The following is an 18,423-nucleotide window of genomic DNA, read 5'->3' as shown; positions in this document are numbered from 1 at the left end:
GAGAGACAGGGACTTGTTTTGATTGGCTGACGTAAGTGACCACTCCCACCTGAAGCAAGGCTTGTCCTGTGCATTTTATTTCTGGATTTGCAAGAGGTAAGTCGCTACATATATGTAATGCTTTTATTAGTTTGTTGACGCTTTGCTTTTTTAATTATAGGTGATTTATTTTGTGGTCCTCAGTTTTTTAAAACATATTTTTGTTCGGTGTTAGGCAATAGTGTTTGAGCAGGGTAAGCGTTCGTTTAGGTAGTGTGAAATGCGCGACAGACCTGTTTCTGTGGTGGCCATTTTAGGTATCTTTTACATTTGCGCTTTACATTATCCCCGTTCTTATACGCTTACGTTTTAAAGTGGTATATTTTGTAATGCAGCAGATAAGGATTTGGCAGCAGTAGAACACGTGTAAGTGGTCAAAATTAATCTTGGTTTAGAAGCGCAAAGTATGTTTTAAACGCTGTGTGTCTGTGGCATGTCGTACTTTTGTGTTTTAGCATTTATAATTACGGTAGACGTAATTGCATATGTGTAATGCTATGTTTTTATTCGCTTGTTGACGCTTTGCTGTTTTCCAATTGTAGCTGGTTTATTTTGTGTTAAGGTTTTTTAAAAACATTTTTAGTTTGATGTTAGGCAATAGTGTTTCAGCAGCGTAATCGTTTGTTCCATCGGTGTTAACTGCGTCACAGAAAGCTCTTTCTGTGGCGGCCATTTTAGGTATCTTGTTTTTGATTAGCATGTACATTTGCGCGTTACATTATCCCCGTCCTTACACGGTTATGTTTTGAAGTAATATATTTTGTAATGCAGCAGATAAGGATGTGGCAACAGTAAATCACGTGTAAGTGGTCAAATTAAGTTTGGTTCAGAAGCGCAAAGTATGTTTTAAACGCTGTGTGTCTGTGGCATATCGTACTTTTGTGTTTTAACATTTATAATTATGGTAGACGTAATTACATATGTATAATGCTATGTTTTTATTCGCTTGACGCTTTGCTGTTTTCTCACTGTGGGTGGTTTATTTTGTGTCAAGGTTTTTAAAAACATATATAAAGAATTTATTAAATAAATTTAATAATTAAATGCGCCACAAAGCTGTTTCCGTGTCAGCCATTTTAGATGTCTTGTTTTTGCTGAGCATGCGCATATGTACGGAATACAAATGTATTTTGTATTTTTTTACTCTTTCTCTTTTTGCAGTCTTTAGATCGGTCAGGGTTCATCTCACTGCATGTTGTACTGGTTATATCTATGTATGTGACAAAGAATCTTAATATTGAAATCTTGAGTGGGATCACTATCCGGTAATCAATTTACAATAAAATATACTTTTATTTAGTTCACAACATTAAATTGTCTGAAGGCGCTTCACTCTATCCCCATCTATGTAGCCATATATTGTAAAGTAACATATTTTGCAATTCATCCGATAAGGATTCGGCAGCAGTACATTACGGTTTTACCGTAAGTTGCATGCTAAACTTCCGTAGTGTTTACGTCGTAGTTGTAGACTTGTAAAGTAAGGCAATAACTGCTTAGTTACTACTGCAGCAGTTCACGGTAAATACGGACAGAATTAACCGGCAAGGAGCCATGCCTGCGTGTTTAGGAACTGTAACAGTACGAAAACAGATACAGACCGGTGTGAAACAAATGTATGTGAGGCTGCATTAAATCGCAGCGATGTTTGTATGGTGCACTTTTGTCATTCCTCTCAGTCGATGTGAATTTACTACGTATATTTTACAGTAAAAATGTAATATGTATTTTACTAGTAATGTAAGCCGTTATGAAAAACTTAATGTTAAAGGACTGCTTGGAATGCTACAGTAAAAAATGTTTGTGGTATCCATGTTTCGTATAGTAATGAAATGTATACACATGTCAGTTAAGTCATACATCTTGTCTTTATAGACTTTGAAGAGGTCTGTCGACAGAGGGATCAAAGGTGAATATTTTGAAGCTGCTGTCTACCACCAGTTGTTTGAGAATGACCGTGGAGAAGGTTTCAAGTGTACATGGTGTTTTAAATAAAGACTGACTATTGAGAAATGTTGATGCTATGAAAGTCATCTGTCACTTTTCTCTACAGATTTCTGCTGGAGAAAGACATTTCCAAGGAGAAAGTGATAAACGGTATGCTTTGTGCACTTCGAGAAGTGAGCATTGCCACTACATCAGTTTGCTATAGAAATAGAACCTTAATATGTTAGTTGTTAAAATCTTATCTATCTGATTTAAGGTAACCCAGGGTTTTGGGTTACAATTTACTACCTGGAAGACTATTCCATATTTCAGCAGTATGCTGTAAATGCATTTGCTGTAGGAAGAGAAGCATAGTATTTTATAGGTAATTGTTATTGCTTAATATGTTATAGTTGGTAATCTTATCTAGCTCTGATTTAAAGGAACCTAGGGTTTTAGTTTGCGCTACACTAGTACGAAGACTTTTCTGTACTGTAGGTACATGCTGTGTAAAAAAAAAAAAGTGCTTCCTTAAATTTAATTTAAAATATTAAAATTAAGACTTGTTTATACAACAGCACATTGAATATATAGTGGCAGAGGTGCTTTTTCCCCAATATGGTAAATGGCCATGATATTGATTTTAAGGTATATTTGTGTCTGTGAGATTAGTAATTTGTAGCATTTGTAATAAATCGCATTGTAGTGACAGGAAAAATTGAAATACATGTGAGAAACCCATCCGTTCGTGTTGAGGTGAAGCTTATGTAATATTGTTTTGCAGTGTGACTTCACAGGTAAGTGTGTCATTTTAACAATGAAAGTCATGTTAGAGATTGATTGTAGGATAAGGATTGTAATGCTTCATAAAATGTTTAGTGTGTAAATTGTGGTTTACTGTCCAGACACTTCAATATTGATTTAGCTGCATCACTGATTCTAAGCAGCTGAGATGTCAGTGTACATAGTTCTCACAGAAAAACAGCATTGTAATTGCTTTAAGTAATGCATATCAATTAAACTTAGTTTTGTGATAACTGATAATTACTGAGTCACCACACACTGCAGAACCATAAAATGTTTTCTACATGGAACCCATATGGAACACTGTTGGAAACTGGCAGAAGAGAAGACGCTATGAAGTTCCATCCAAGGAGGAACAACTTGACAGATGCATCATTCGAGCAGTTCATAAAATGTTTAGTGTGTAAATTGTGGTTTACTGTCCATACACTTCAATATTAATTTAGCTTCATCACTGATTCTTAGTAGCTGAGATGTGTCAGTGTACATAGTTCTCACAGAACAGCATTGTAATTGTTTTAATACACATCAATCAAAATTAGTTTTGTGATATCTGATAATTACTGAGTCACCACACACACTGCACGAGCATAAAATGTCTTCGACATGTAACCTGTATGGAACACTGTTGGAAACTGGCAGAAGAGAAGACGCTATGAAGTTCCATCCAAGGAGGAACAACTTGACAGATGCATCATTCGAGCAGTTGTTCGAGGTGGTACTTTGCTGATGGTAACTCAGTGGTACCTTGCTTGTTGGGGATTTGAACCTGTGATTTTAAATTACAAGTGTACATCCCTAGCTATTAGGACGTATAATTGAGATGTCAGTGCAAAGTAAGGTTGTAAGCAGGTGTGCCTTGTGTTGTCCCCCCCCCTTGTTCATTTGCAGATGCCTCGCACCAAGGCGTCCAAGCGTTCAGCAGCAGCGAAGAAGAGGCTGATGGACCGGCGGCGAGCTGCTGATAGTTTTGATGTGGCTATGACCGATGACGGGGTTATGTCTTTTCCCCCCTACCGGAATACCAAAAAGATCACGACTGTGACTTTCCCGACGAGCCACGACCAACAACCTGAGCAGGCCGTACAGCCGCGGCCTGACTCTGTCATGGCTATGACTGACGGGGTTATTTCTTTTCCCCCCTACTGGAATACCAAAAAGATCCAGACTGTGACTTTCCCGACGAGCCATGACCACCAGGTTCCCACCCTGGGTGCCATTTGTAGGACTGATGACGAGTTGTATATGCCTTCTCTTTATAAAGACAAGGCTTTGACTGACGAAGTTGTGCAGCCACTTCCTAAAAGAAAGGCTGCAGCTATACAACCATCTAAACGACCATCTAAAAAACCATCCATGAGACCATCTAACTCAGCACTTGAAGTGTCAAACTCTGTTCCAAACAATTGTCCAAAGCGTTGTCCGAAGCGTTGTCCGAAGCGTTGCCGTTTGGCAAAAACATTGGCAAACCCCTTGGCAAACCCCTTGGCAAACCCCTTGGCAAAACCCTTGGCAAAACCCTTGCTAAAACCCTTGCTAATGTCTGAACAAAAAAGTACCCTGGCTCAACAGCAGCATATGAACCCTGTAACTGTCTGTGCACCTACTCATTTTCCTCAGGCACGTACTGTGAGAGGCTCCTTCCATCAAGGACACCCACGATTTGGAGTCAACAGTAACAAGCAATGTGTTGCTAATAGTTTGATTGCTATAGTGATGTGTAAGGTAAAGAATGTTTTAACCTGGTCAGTCACAGACATTGATCAAGTACTGCTGAATGGAGATGACCTCTACACTACCATCAGAGATGCTGGGAGAATTCGAGATGCTTCTGGGTATCTGTTCGTGAGAGATCTACCAACTGAGTACACATTGAATGGTGATAAATTTGAAATAAACTACCATGATGACATGTTTGTTGGCTTGTTTGGTGTGAGCGAATATGGAGATATGTGCAACATTCTCATGTCAGCTGATCAAGCGGTAAGAAGAGTATTCTCACTGTATGATGCGTGTCTTTTTACTCTTAAAGTAAATACATGTGCCATCATTAAGCAAGGGTCATGGTATGTGGTGATCGACTCCCATTCCCGACGAGGAGATGGAGCAAGCGATGCATCAGGCAGAAGTATATTGGTGTACCACTCTGACATAGATTCTTTGCTAGACCATGTGAATACCCTAGGACTGTCTTTAGATGCAACAGGGGAACAGTTTGAGATTACAGCTGTGAGTGTGACCAGTCGAAGCATCCTGCAGCAGCATCCAGATGGTAACTCCTCAGTCACCAGTCTCAACCAGTCTACCAGCATGTCAGACCATCCAGACGGTAACTCCTCAATGACCAGAGTCCAGCAGTTTGCCAGCATGTCAGAGAGCCAATATGGTGTGGTAAGGCCAAATGTGACAGACGATGCAGAACCTGAGGTTAATATGCACGTGGGCAATGAAGGTGATGTAGTTTTTGTCAGTGAGCTATGCAGTGAGCAGTTTTTCTTCAGTCCTTTGACAACACAGCAGCAAAGAAGTTTTTCCTGTAAGCTTGGTGTGGTGTACATTGATCATGGTCATGTAAATATGGCTGCACAGTTTCCAATGGGTGACCCTTGCAGAACGGTGCCTATTACTGGTGATGGTAACTGCTTTTTCAGATCTCTGGCTTTTGCTATTACTGGAAATGACAAAGAGCACAGGAAAATTAGATGTGCTATTGTTGCTCAGATACTAACAAATCAATCCAGGTATGTTGCTTGTCTTAGGGAAGGTCACTCTTCTGTCACTGAGTATGTCACTGCATCACGGATGAAATATGTTGGTACTTGGGCTTCTGAGGTAGAGATTCAAGCTGCCGCTGATCTGCTTGGTGTGCATATTTTCACATACTCCGATAGCAAATGGTTGAAGTACTCCACATGTATTGGTTCTGATCCAAGAGGTATATACCTGAAACATTGTAATGAGTCACATTATGAGGTTGTGACTTGTGTGAAAGGGCGTGATACTGAATGTTGTGCCACACGATGCTCTGAAATTAACACACCATCTGAAATGGCATCAAGTCGTCGGAAACTGGAAACAGAAAAAAGACGGTATGATGTAAGTGACGTGTACAGGGAGCAACAACTTGCCAGAAAGATGAAGCGCTACCATGATGATGACGACTACCGAGACCGTGTTAAACAATCAGGTATCAGTAAGTATGCTACAGATATGGAGTACCGCGAATGTGTACAACAGTCAAGTGTAAGTAAGTACGTCACAGACACTGAACATAGACAACATGTGAAGCAGTTAAGTGTCAAGAAATATGCTATGGACATTGAACATAGGCAACATGTGAAGCAGTCAAGTGTGCAGAAGTATGCCACAGACATAGAACACAGGCAATGTGTGAAGCAGTCAAGTGTGAAGAAATATGCCACGGACATTGAACACAGGCAACGTGTGAAGCAGTCAAGTGTGCAGAAGTATGCCACTGACATTGAACACAGGCAACGTGTGAAAGACTTTTTGGGTAAGAAGTATGCCACAAATGACAGTTACAGAGAAGCTGTGAAGAAACAGAAATTTGAAGCCTACCATTCTAATCCAGTGTACCAATCAGCTCAGAAGCAAAGTTGCAGTAATAGATACAAAACAGACAGCTGTTATGCCACTGCAGTAAAAAGCAGAAATATTGAAAAACGGACTAAAGAGAAGGATAACAGAAAAGACATTAACTATGTGATTGAACAGTTTAGACAGAAAATAAGTAAAGGCCCAGAATACATTTGTTCAGTGTGTCATCGAATGCTATTTAAACACCAAGTTCTGATTTGCAAGAAAGATGAGTACTTCAAAAAATCACAGGCAATTGCGGTAGTGGCATCACAGTGTATAACTGAGACATACTTGCATAATTGTGTAGATATGTGTTCTGATGATTGTAGCAGTGTTATTGGCCCTAGAGGTTCCTTGTGGATCTGCCACACGTGTCACAGAAAGATTCTTGATGGAAAACTGCCAGCAGAGAGTGTTGCAAACAATCTAGCTTTAGACCCAGTCCCTGTAGAGTTACAGGGTCTAAATTCACTGGAACAGCATCTGATTGCTATGCATATTCCTTTCATGAGAATTGTGTCTTTGCCAAAAGGTGGACAAAATGGTGTTCATGGTCCTGTGACTTGTGTCCCATCTAGTGTTCCAAATGTAGCTGAAGTTTTACCAAGAGTCAACAATGATGACCTTATGATACGTGTAAAGTTGAAGCGGAAGTTAACTTACAAAGGGCATTACAAATATGAATTTGTGCATCCAGAAAAAATAAAGAAGGCTTTGTTGTATCTTACAGAGAATAATAAATTTTACAGCAATGTGGAGTTCAACGATGACTGGATCAATCCCCTGCAGAAAACTAAAGAAATGCCTGGTGATGTAAGTGACATACATGCTAATGAAGACTGTAATGAAAATAACATAGAGGATGAGGAAATGGATGAAACTTTGCATGATAGACAACAACATGGCATGTATATGGATACGTGTCTTCAACCTGTAGACATAGCACAAGAGATCTTGGATCAGCACTTTGATGGAATCATGTCTATGGCACCTGCAGAAGGAAACAATCCAGTGAGGCTTCTAACTGATGAGTCAAATGAAGCTAAATGTTTTCCAGTCCTTTTCCCAAAAGGAACAGGTACTTTTCATGACAGAAAGAAGGAAAAACTGACACTGTGTAGGTATTTAAATACAAGAATTCTTAATGCAGATGGACGTTTTGGAAAAAACTTAGACTATATATTTTATGGGCAGTATTTGTCTGAGCTTCAGCAGGTTGTGTCAAATGTGTCAATTGCTGTGAGAAAAGGCTATGATGCACGTGATAAGTGTCCTGTCACATCAGAAACTTTGACAAATAAGGAGTCTCTACAAAAGATGTTCAATTTTGATGAAGGTTATAAATTTCTAAGACCAATCAGAGGCACCCCTGTTTTTTGGCAAAGCGTTCAGAAAGATCTGTTTGCGATGGTAAGACAGCTTGGCATTCCCACATGGTTTTGCTCCTTTTCTTCTGCTGATTTACGCTGGACAGAACTGATGACAGTAATCTTCAAACAAGATGGCATAGATGCATCAAGTGCTGAGCTCGACTGGTCAGAAAGGTGTGCACTGTTGAAAAATAATCCTGTGACAGCTGCCAGAATGTTTGACTATCGATTCCACTGCTTCCTGAAAGATGTCATCATGTCAGAAGCACAACCCATTGGCAAAATAGTTGATTATTTCTACAGAATAGAATTTCAGCAACGGGGATCACCTCACACTCACTGTTTGTTTTGGGTGGAAGATGCACCTAAGGTTGGCAAAGATGATGAAGATGAGGTATCAGCTTTCATTGATCAATATGTGACATGTGAAATGCCAGTGGGTGACGATGAAATGCATGAAATTGTATGTAGTGTACAGCAACATAGTAAGAGGCACTCAAAAACATGCAAGAAAAAAGGGAAAACTTGTAGATTCAATTTCCCACGTCCTCCAAGCAACAGAACATTTGTGTCATCATGCAAAGTTGGAGATGGTGAGACAGACAGACAGCCCCTGAAAAAAGAGGTAGCAGACGCTATCATGAAAAAAGTGAAGGATGCTGTACTAAACCCTGAGGCCAACTATGACTCTGTTGATTCCTTATTTAGTACAATTGGTATCAGTCAGGAAATGTTTGAAGCTGCGTACTCAAGAATCACAAAGAAAACTACCATTGTTCTTAAGAGGAGACCATGTGAAGTGTGGGTGAACCAATATAACAGAGACCTTCTACGCTGTTGGAATGCAAACATGGACATTCAGTTTGTGGTTGATGCATATTCATGTATTGTGTACATCATTTCCTACATTTCCAAAGCTGAGAGAGAGATGGGACTGCTACTGGCAAATGCTCAGAAAGAGGCCACCCAGCAAGGTAACCTTGATGCAAAAGAAGCTCTTCGGCAACTTGGCAGTGTTTTCCTGCACAATCGTGAAGTTTCAGCTCAAGAAAGTGTTTATCGTCTGACTAACATGAGGTTGAAAGAGGGATCACGGAAGGTGCAGTTTATCCCAACTGGAGAAAATGTGGTAAAAATGAGCCTTCCATTGAACGTCATACGGAAGAAAGCTGAGTGTGAGAATGAGGATGAACAAGGAATTTGGATGAACAGTATCACTGATAGATATAAAGCCAGACCAAAAACAGAAGTGTTTGCAGGAATGTGCCTGGCAAGATTTGCATCTGAGTACAGAATACTATGTAAGTCTCAGAGCTCATGCCCTGGAAGTGTGCAGTTGGACAGAAAATTAGGATTTGTGAAGAAAAGGACACGCACAGATGCAGCTGTTGTTCGGTATGCTCGCTTTTCACCCACAAAGGACCCAGAAAAATATTACCACAGCATTTTGCAACTTTTTCTGCCACATTATTTCGATGCACAGTTAAAACCTTCTACTTTTGGCAGTTACCAGGAATTCTATGAGACTGGTTGTGTCAAATTTCTTGATGAATTGCATTCAGTGAAACTGGTTGTGGAGTCAAACATGTCAAGTTTTGAAAAGGAATCAAGTGCAATAGACAAAGCTCAGGAAGACCTACAGCTGCATGGTGCAATGGAAGATGCTTGGGCAGAGATTTGTCCAGAGACTGAACGTGAACGGTTAGAGTGTCTTGCCAGCAAATCCAACATTACACCAGAAATGAGAGAACAATGTGATGAGATACCAGATTTGTTACCAAGACTGAGTCACTATATGTTGCATGACAATCCTTGTGGTATGTCCAACCAGGAAGCGTTGGCTTTGCTTCGCTCACTGAATAACAAGCAATCTGAGATCTTTTACAAAATACGAAACTGGTGTTTACAGAAGGCACGTGGTGAAAACCCAGAACCATTTCATGTATTCATATCTGGACCTGGAGGCGTGGGCAAGTCAGTCTTGATCAAAGCAATACATTATGAGGCAGCTCGTATCTTGCGTCAGTTGTCACATAATCCAGATGAGACACATGTGTTACTGACTGCTCCAACTGGAGTTAGTGCTTACAACATAAAAGCTGCAACGATACACACCTGTTTCCATATTGCAACAGATGTGAAGTTGCCATATGAACCACTTGGAGATGAAAAACTAAATTCATTGAGAGCTGAACTGGGAAACCTGCAGATATTGATTATCGATGAAATTTCAATGGTTGATCACAAGCTGCTTGCGTATATTCATGGCAGATTAAGACAAATCAAACAAATTGGAGATTATTCTGCTTTTGGAAATGTTTCAATCATTGCTGTTGGAGATTTCTACCAACTTTGTCCTGTGAAAGGGAAAGCTTTGTATACTGAGGGTAAAGGTGTGAATCTATGGCAGAATCATTTTGCTATGGTGGAGCTCACTGAAATTATGAGACAGAAAGATATGGAGTTTGCACAGTTGCTGAATCGACTAAGAAAACGCAAAAGGGGTGATGCAATGCTGGCGGAAGACATCACTATGCTGAAACAATGTGTGACAGGCGAAGGACAAGACAGTACTGCTCTTCATATTTATGCAACCAATGATGAAGTTGATCAGCATAACTACCATATGCTGCGGAAGATCTGCTCAGACCATGTCATCATTCATGCTCAGGATTTTGAAAGGGTTGCTGCAACTGGGAGACTGGAAAGGAAACATGGACATCATGCCAATGTTCAGAAGACATGTCTCCTAGAATCACTACATGTAGGTGTCAATGCACGAGTAATGCTGCTGAAAAACATCGATGTTTCAGACGGCCTAGTAAATGGTGCATTTGGTACAGTCAGTGACATCCGCTTTGATACTGATGAGGATTTTCCATCAGAGATACACATCACATTTGACAATGAAGCAGCTGGAAAGTCACTCAGGGGAAAGAAGCCATGCCTCAAAGTAGGGTTGGACAAAGCTACACGAATTAAACCAGAGGAGGAAAGAGTGACAAACAGTGGTGGAACACGACGGCAGTTTCCATTGAAATTAGCTTGGGCTTGTACAGTACACAAGGTACAAGGTCTGACAGTGGATAAGGCTGTTGTATCACTAAAGAAGATATTTACAGCTGGACAAGCGTATGTCGCATTAAGCCGTGTGACTTCTTTGGAAGGCCTCATAATAGAAGACTTTAAGGAGACTGCTATATATGCAAAACAAGACATTGAGACTGCAATGCAAAGCATGTCTGTGTTTATTGAGCCTGTCATGGAAGTGCCATCATCATGCAAAATTCTCCTGCATAATGTTGAAGGACTTACATGTCACCTGGATGACATAAAGAAAGACAGAAGGTATATGGAAGCTGATATCATCTGCTTGACAGAGACATGGTTAAATTTGGAGGAAGACACAGAAGATGTACAGCTGCCTGGATTTTCATACCATGGGAAGCCCAGACATCAGGCATATGATGGTAGTGATGCTATCTTTGCTGAACTGAAGAAGCAACAACATGGTGGTGTGGGTTTGTATTATAAAGAACATACCAACTGTACTGTGACTGATGTACAGTGTGTCAACATTGAGTGTGTGCAGTTCAGTGTGGGCCTACTAAGAACAACAGTCTTGGTACTATACAGACCACCCTCGTATAATCTGACAATCTTGCAGAAGAACCTGATGCAGTTGATCACTCGGTTGGACAGCGTGGAAGGTGGGAAAATCATCATGGGCGACTTCAATGAAAATCTTTTGCAAGTAAGTACAATTGCTAATTTTATGGAAGAACATGGGTATACTCAACTTGTCAAAGAAGCAACAACTGGGAAAGGCACTTTGATTGATCATGTGTATGTGAAAGACATTGTGACTAACAGCATCTCTGTTTCAGTAATGCCAACGTATTTCAGCCATCATGAATGTGTAGTGCTACATTATCTATAAGAAACTGTATAAAAAAACAAAAAAAAATGTGTCATGCAGTAAATCATTTGGCAGTAAGTACAATTGCTAATTTTATGGAAGAACATGGGTATGCTCAACTTGTGAAAGAAGCAACCACTGGGAAAAGCAGTTTGATTGATCATGTGTATGTGAAAGACATTGTGACTAACAGAATTTTTGTTTCAGCAATGCCGACGTATTTCAGCCATCATGAATGTGTGGTGCTACATTATCTGTAAGAAACTGTATGAAAGATCAGTAAGAAACATATGAAAGATCAGTAAGAAACATAAATTTTGTGCTGCAGTGATAGTTTTATGGGGTGCATCAGCTTTGGGAGGCTGGCACTGCGGCTGGGGCTGTGGCTGTCCTTAGAAGGGGTTGGCAGGGAGGCTTGGCCTGGTGCCAAGCTTTAGGGGTTAGGCTTGGGGCTGGCCACCCTAGCTACCACTGGGGTTGCCAGTAGGCTGTGGGGGGATAGGACTGGGGCTGGCCTTCAGAAGGCTGCAACTAGGCCTCATAGGTTAGCAGTGGAGCTGGTGTTTCAGGGCTTGGCATTTAGCCTGAGGCTGATGTTGGGCTTTGGGGGTTGGGGTCGACCTTGAGGTGGCTGCTGCTGGGCCTGCAGCTGGCACCATGCTTTAGGGGGCTGCAGCTGGGCTTCAGAGAGCTGGCACTAGGGCTGAGGCAGGGGGGACTAAGGCTGGACATGGTGGCCTGTTGCTGGAGAGTAGTCTGAGGTGGGCTGATTGGGTTACCACTAGGCATAGGACTAAGGTTACGGGACAGTCACTAGGGCTACGCATAAGGGGGCTAGGATGGGGCACCTGACACTGGGGGTTGGTGTGGGGGCTAGGGGAAGATTAGGGCAGAGCAAGCAATGTGGGCTTTGAAAAGGGAGGTAATGTGTTCTGTCAAGTACCTCACAACAGCAGTATCCCAAAATTCTGAAATGCTATAAATTAAAAAAAAAGAAATTTTAGATATCCTGTAATATAATTGACTATTCATAAAAATTATTGTTGCGAACATAGAAATTCTGTGTTGTGGGCCAGTACAGTGCACTGAACCTCTTTACAAAGTACCACACCTTTCAAAAATGTAAATGTGTTGTTTTGTATATAACATGTTAGCTACCAAGCATAAGCATAGGCTAATCTTAGGTGAGGGGTTTTGGGCTTCAGCTTCTGGGACAGGGGGCCTAGGGCTGGGGCTGGGCAGGAAGCAGGGGAGGATGGGGCACCTGGCACTGGGGGTGGGTGTGGGGGCTAGGGGAAGATTAGCACAGAGGACGCGATATAGGCTTGGAAAAGGGAGGTAATGTGCTCTGTTAAGTGCCTCACAACAGCAGTATGCCAAACTTGTTGATAGTATGAATTTTCCACAAAACATAAACAATTTTACATGTCCTGTCATATAATTGACTATTCATGAAATGCATTGTTGCCTATATAGAAATTTTGTGTTGTGGGACAGTACAGTGCACTGAACCTCTTTACACAGCACCACACACTTGGAAAATGTAAATGTGTAGTTGTTTATATAACATGGAATATATAATTACAATGAATTAAATGTAAGGAAATGAAGAAGTACCATCAGATGTAGACAGTACCAAACTAATGTCTTGTACTGCAAAACATGCTAAAAAGACAGAATTTCACAGAGCAAGCCTTTGATCAAAAAGAATGGTGAGAGGGCGAAGAGGCACAGACATCTATGGGCTAAGGTAAGACCATATACTGACATCTGTCTGTATACTGTTGTACAGTGTACTTTGACACTGTGAAAGGAAATGTTGGACATATGTACATTGACTGTATTATGGTATTATGTACATGATGCAATTTTTGGAGTAATGTGTATGTTTTGTGTGTTTCTTCAAACAGCTAAAATGAAGTAACACTAAACAGTCATACAAGTGGATGACCTAAGATCTAAGTGGGAAAGCTGGGCAGTGAGTGTGAGACATTTATCTAAACACAATGGATGTGCCATGACTGGTTGGGCAAAGCAAAGGTGCGTGAGTGACAGTTTCTCACTTAACATGGGCATGTTAGTTAAAACATACCAGTTTGCAGTGTATGAGCTTATAAATTGGGTAACTAAGTATTGTCAGAAATCCCTACTACATTGTCATATTGCAGATTTTAACCTGCCTTCTCCTATGTATAACCTCAGGTCACTAAGGCACAATTGTCATGTGCTTCCCTGATGATCAACCTAAGGCACATCTGTCTGTCCAGGCTCTGCTATACTGCATCCTTCATCATACAGCTGTATATTGGGAGTGTGACGCATCACACTGAATGCTACATGACCAGAGCAGGCACTGACCTTGTGAGTTTGCCTTTTTCAGAGGTTTCTTCCTCTTTGGTGTAGTTCTAGTTTTACTCTGGCAGTGTTTGTCTAACTTACATGGCAGTTTATGCTTTATCTTTTAATCTTTTCCAGCGCCTGCTGTTGATGACACTGACCCCATGCCCAACACATCAAGTTTCGTTAACACATCACACTGCCTGGTACGTTGGAACAATCAGATGGGCTGGCCTGGTGAGTTTACCTCTTTGAAACATTATTTTGTCTGTGAAGTAGTTTTACTTTACAACTGCAAGTGTCTGATTGGCTGACATGCAGCGTTCTGTTTTTACTCTCTTTTCCAGTGCCTTATCTTCATATCAGTGACACCATACTCACCACATCAAGTTTCCCTGCGCCCATTTTGTCGACAAGCAAAGCGTTCTCTAAAGAACTCAGAGACTGCACACAGACAGTATGAACTACACACAGATGCCTGAAGTGAAATGCACCAGAAATCATCTCCACACACTATAGTCTAACAGCAAAGGTACTTTGAGTAAAATGTGCTGTTACTTGTGGATGTTTATTGCTGTGATGACTCACAATTTTTTTTAGTATTTATTGAGTTATTTTCACTTTTACTCTGCAATAACAAAACATTAATGATGTGTTGTAACAGTTCTGTACTACATAATATGTTATGTAATTCACAGTCATGATACCATGGTTAAATTCATGTCAAAATAACAGTCCAGCTTTGTTTGTGATGCCTGTGTTGACTTACACTAAATTATATATTCAAAATAATATTGCCATGTTGAGAGTTCTGTAGTATATATATATATATATGAGTGCTACTATCACACTTTCTGGTCTTTATACACTGTTTATGTAAGAATGGTATGCACATCATATGCAAAATATTATGGCTCAACTATTGTGGCCTCTATGTACTTTTTCAGCCTCCTCAAACAATGACACAAACCTAAATGTTTGGCTAAGACAGATGTATTTAATTGCAATTTTACAATGTGTATAATGTGTTTTACATTATGTCTCTAATCAGTAATAATAAATATTATAATCATTAATACAGTCATCATTCTTAAGCATGTTAAATACACATGTAAATGTCATAATAAATTTCAATTACGGTAGGTGAAACAGGCAGTAAAGGAAATACACATATAAAAAGTATTACAATGTCCTGAGCAACATTTAAGGAAAAACATACTACACTATAATGACATTATATAGTAAATGGCCATAATGTATAATATTAGCCTGCTGTATGCATGCAGTCCCTGGTGTGGCAGTTACACTACTGCCATTAGCAGAAGCAGCCTTAGTACACCAATATAGGATAAAATATAGAACCCTTTGGTGAAGTGCCTCAGCCCAAGACAATGTATGGTTTGTGTCAGATGGTCTAAGTAGTCGGTAGAAATAGGCACCTGCATACCTAATATTTTAAGTCTGGTTCATACAAGTTAAGCTTACTTTATACTACCTCAGTAAACACATGCCGTCTTGTATATTCAAAACAACAGTGGCTTACTCCATTTGTGAGGTATTCTTCTAGACATAAGAAGCCCTAAAAGAATTTAATGGCATTAATGAAATAGAGGACGAACTACACCTGCTGGCGAATCTATAAAAAAAAATCCAAAAAAGTGCAATATAAATAGAGCACCATCTCCACCTACTGGCCAATTTAATACAAAAAAGCGAAAAATCTGCAATATATACTGGCTGGCTTATAAATAAAATCTGATAATTTTCTATAAGTCAAATAGCAGAAAAATGAAAGGAGCTTAAAAATACGGACTGAGGTGAAGGGAAAGTTAATTCCTTGAAAGTATTATGAAGGATGTTTCAGCCGAATTAGCCAAGGTAGGTATTAGACATACTAGGACAGTGGCTGTACTGCTCCAGATTGACTGATCGCCACCAAACTTGGAAGATTTGTCTGTAGTCCAGTCATACAGAAGTGAATCAAATTTTGTAAGGATCGGATGAAGCATGCCTGAGATTTAGCTGTTTGAATGAAATGGGAATGGAAATGTTGTGGCCAGCAGGTGGAGTCAGCGCTCCATTTTAGAAATGATATTAAATGCTTTCTGACCTTCTCATTTGTAAATGAAGTCTGATAATGTTGTATAAGGCAAATTGTTGAAAAATGAAAGGAACTTAAAAATATGGACTAAGGTGTAGGGAATGGTAACAATTCTTTGAAGGATTTATGAGAAAGAAGGACATTTCAGCTGAATTTGCTAAGGTGGGTCTTAGACATATATAAACAGTAGCTGTAGCACCTCCATTTGACCGATCGGCACCAAATTTGGAGGGTCTGTCTGGGGTCCACTGCTACATAAACCGGTCAAATTTGATGAGGATTTGATGAAGAATGCCACAGATTTAGCTGATTGATTGAAATGAGCATGGAAATGCTGGAGGTTCAGTGTGGCTGGTGGCCATATTGTACAGGCAGGTGAAGTTATCTTTATAAATTATACATAAGCGCAGTGTCCTCATTGATCTACTACCAGAATGACCTACTTCGGCTGGACATTGCAGTAGTTACAGTAATATGTTATTTATTAAGTTTTTAAATATCACAAGGGAATGCAAATGACTATCATGGGACATTGCATATATTTTGATTTGGCATGACTCACAGATCTTGCAGGAAAAAAGATTTTAACCAGTATTATGTCACTTGATCAAAAATGAGAACAAAGTAAGTTGAACTGATTTTGCAGGTTTAGACAGACATGTTATATTGCTGTAGCACCCCCGTTTGATCGATCGGCACCAAATTTGGAGGGCCCTTCCCCAATAATGTCCTACATTATATATTTAATATTGGTGATGATTGGCAGAGGTACACCTGAGATATAGCTGTCTGATTGAAATGGGTGTGGCACCGGTATGGTTCGGGTGTGGCTGGTGGCCGTAACTCATGGAAAGTATATGATGTTTTGGATAATTTTATATATGGACTGTCTCCTGATTTAAATGATACCAGATATGTATATGATTGGTGAAAACCCTAGGAGGCTAACAAAAAGCCCTGTTTTCAGACTTTTACAAAATAGGCAAAAAGGGCAAGAGTTATGATGAAATTCTTTAAACCATTAAATTTGCCATGATCTAGTGGATAGGATTCGCAACAATTGTCAATTTAATCTTTAACAGTTCAGGAGAAATAAGCAGAAATGCAAAACTTGTTGCTGTAGCGCCCCCATCTGGCTGATTGCGGTGTCCTTAACAGGGTATGCTAAGGTTCAGGAATCAAATGTGACAGCCTGTTTTGGTTGAGATTCGGTATTGTTTAGCCTGTCAAATGGCTGCTTCAATTTGATTGGCTGATAATGACCATGATTTTATGATCAATGACTACTATGATATATGTCTGATCTCAGAATTGGTCGTAGTATGGATTTGCCAAATTTCAATTAGATTGGTCAATGCAGTCAGGAGATACTGGCAGTTTTTAGTTGTAGCGCCCCCTATTGATGAAATGGGGCCAGCTTTATACCTAGTCCCCAGAATGGCACTGGGAGGAAAGATTTCAAATTTGGTTAAGATTGGTTAAAGCAGAGCCAAGTTATAGCAATCAGACTGAAACTGGCCAAATTTATGCAAAGTTTGGGCGTGGCTGAAGACCATATGATACAGAAATTTCATGATTATTTTTGTAAGTCTTGATCAGCTCAGAGAACTGATTGGTTTGACATGTCATTTGTCTGATTTGGACAGACGGGGTAGGACTTGAAGGCAGAGGTCAGTTTTGCAAATTATGCAAATTAGCAAAAAATCTAAGTAGGCGGAGCTTCATAGTCCAATTGGCAAGTTGGTAGAGCAATGCTCTCTGTATCAGCAGGAAAAAAAAATTCAATTGTAGGACTAATAGGACAGGAGATATGGACTGAAACGCGTTGGGGGGCGCTAGAGCGCCCCCATCTGGCTGACAGGCCTGGGTCGGAGAATCTGAGTAGCGGGTAGGAATTGACATCATCTGACCAAGATTGGTTGGTCTAGCTCTTACGGTTTAGGCTGTACATTCAGTTTTACGGCAGGAAAAAAATAATAATAATAATAAAAAGAAAAACCGTAAGAAAAACAATAATGGTCCATAAGCATTTCATGCTTTGGACCCTTAATAATAATAATAAAGATAACTGCAAGCAGTGACAATCGGGTCCAAAGCTAATGGAAAGAAGAAATGAAGAGGAAAGAAGTGAATGGCATAAAATTAGAAGTTCACTAATTATTTGAAATGAAGTACAGACTGTAATTGATGAGCAATGCATTTAAATTGGCAGAAAATATGAAATGCTACTATGAGATGATATCTAACATTTAAACATTACCTTGGAAATGTTTATTAAGGTACGATAAAGGGAAAAAGGTAGATGAGAAACAGAAGGGAAATGTGGT

General features: G+C 40.0%; 1 protein-coding gene across 1 annotated transcript; it reads left to right on the top strand.

Annotated features, from left to right (window-relative positions):
* The first annotated feature begins 3,660 nt into the window (after nt 1–3,660).
* LOC140582146 (uncharacterized) lies at nt 3,661–12,418 on the top strand. Its single transcript, XM_072706166.1, has 7 exons — nt 3,661–3,894; nt 4,390–4,752; nt 5,029–5,221; nt 5,762–5,956; nt 6,431–11,087; nt 11,376–11,493; nt 12,308–12,418. The coding sequence occupies exons 1-7, from the start codon at nt 3,661–3,663 to the stop codon at nt 12,416–12,418; spliced, it is 5,871 nt and encodes a 1,956-aa protein (XP_072562267.1).
* The last annotated feature ends 6,005 nt before the right edge of the window (nt 12,419–18,423 follow it).

This window comes from Paramormyrops kingsleyae, chromosome 24 (assembly GCF_048594095.1).
Source record: "Paramormyrops kingsleyae isolate MSU_618 chromosome 24, PKINGS_0.4, whole genome shotgun sequence".
NCBI lineage: Eukaryota > Metazoa > Chordata > Actinopteri > Osteoglossiformes > Mormyridae > Paramormyrops > Paramormyrops kingsleyae.
The sequence above is the reverse complement of the archived record's forward strand: the minus strand, read 5'-3'. Positions and strand labels throughout refer to the sequence as shown.

What these genes read in the sequence shown, in the direction of transcription:
- LOC140582146 (XM_072706166.1), top strand. Translation starts at nt 3,661, where the DNA reads ATGCCTCGCACCAAGGCGTCCAAGCGTTCAGCAGCAGCGAAGAAGAGG. An exon ending in TATGCACGTGGGCAATGAAG is followed by an intron (nt 5,222 to 5,761) that starts GTGATGTAGTTT and finishes CTTGTGTGAAAG; the next exon opens with GGCGTGATACTGAATGTTGT. An exon ending in GACATAAAGAAAGACAGAAG is followed by an intron (nt 11,088 to 11,375) that starts GTATATGGAAGC and finishes GGTACTATACAG; the next exon opens with ACCACCCTCGTATAATCTGA.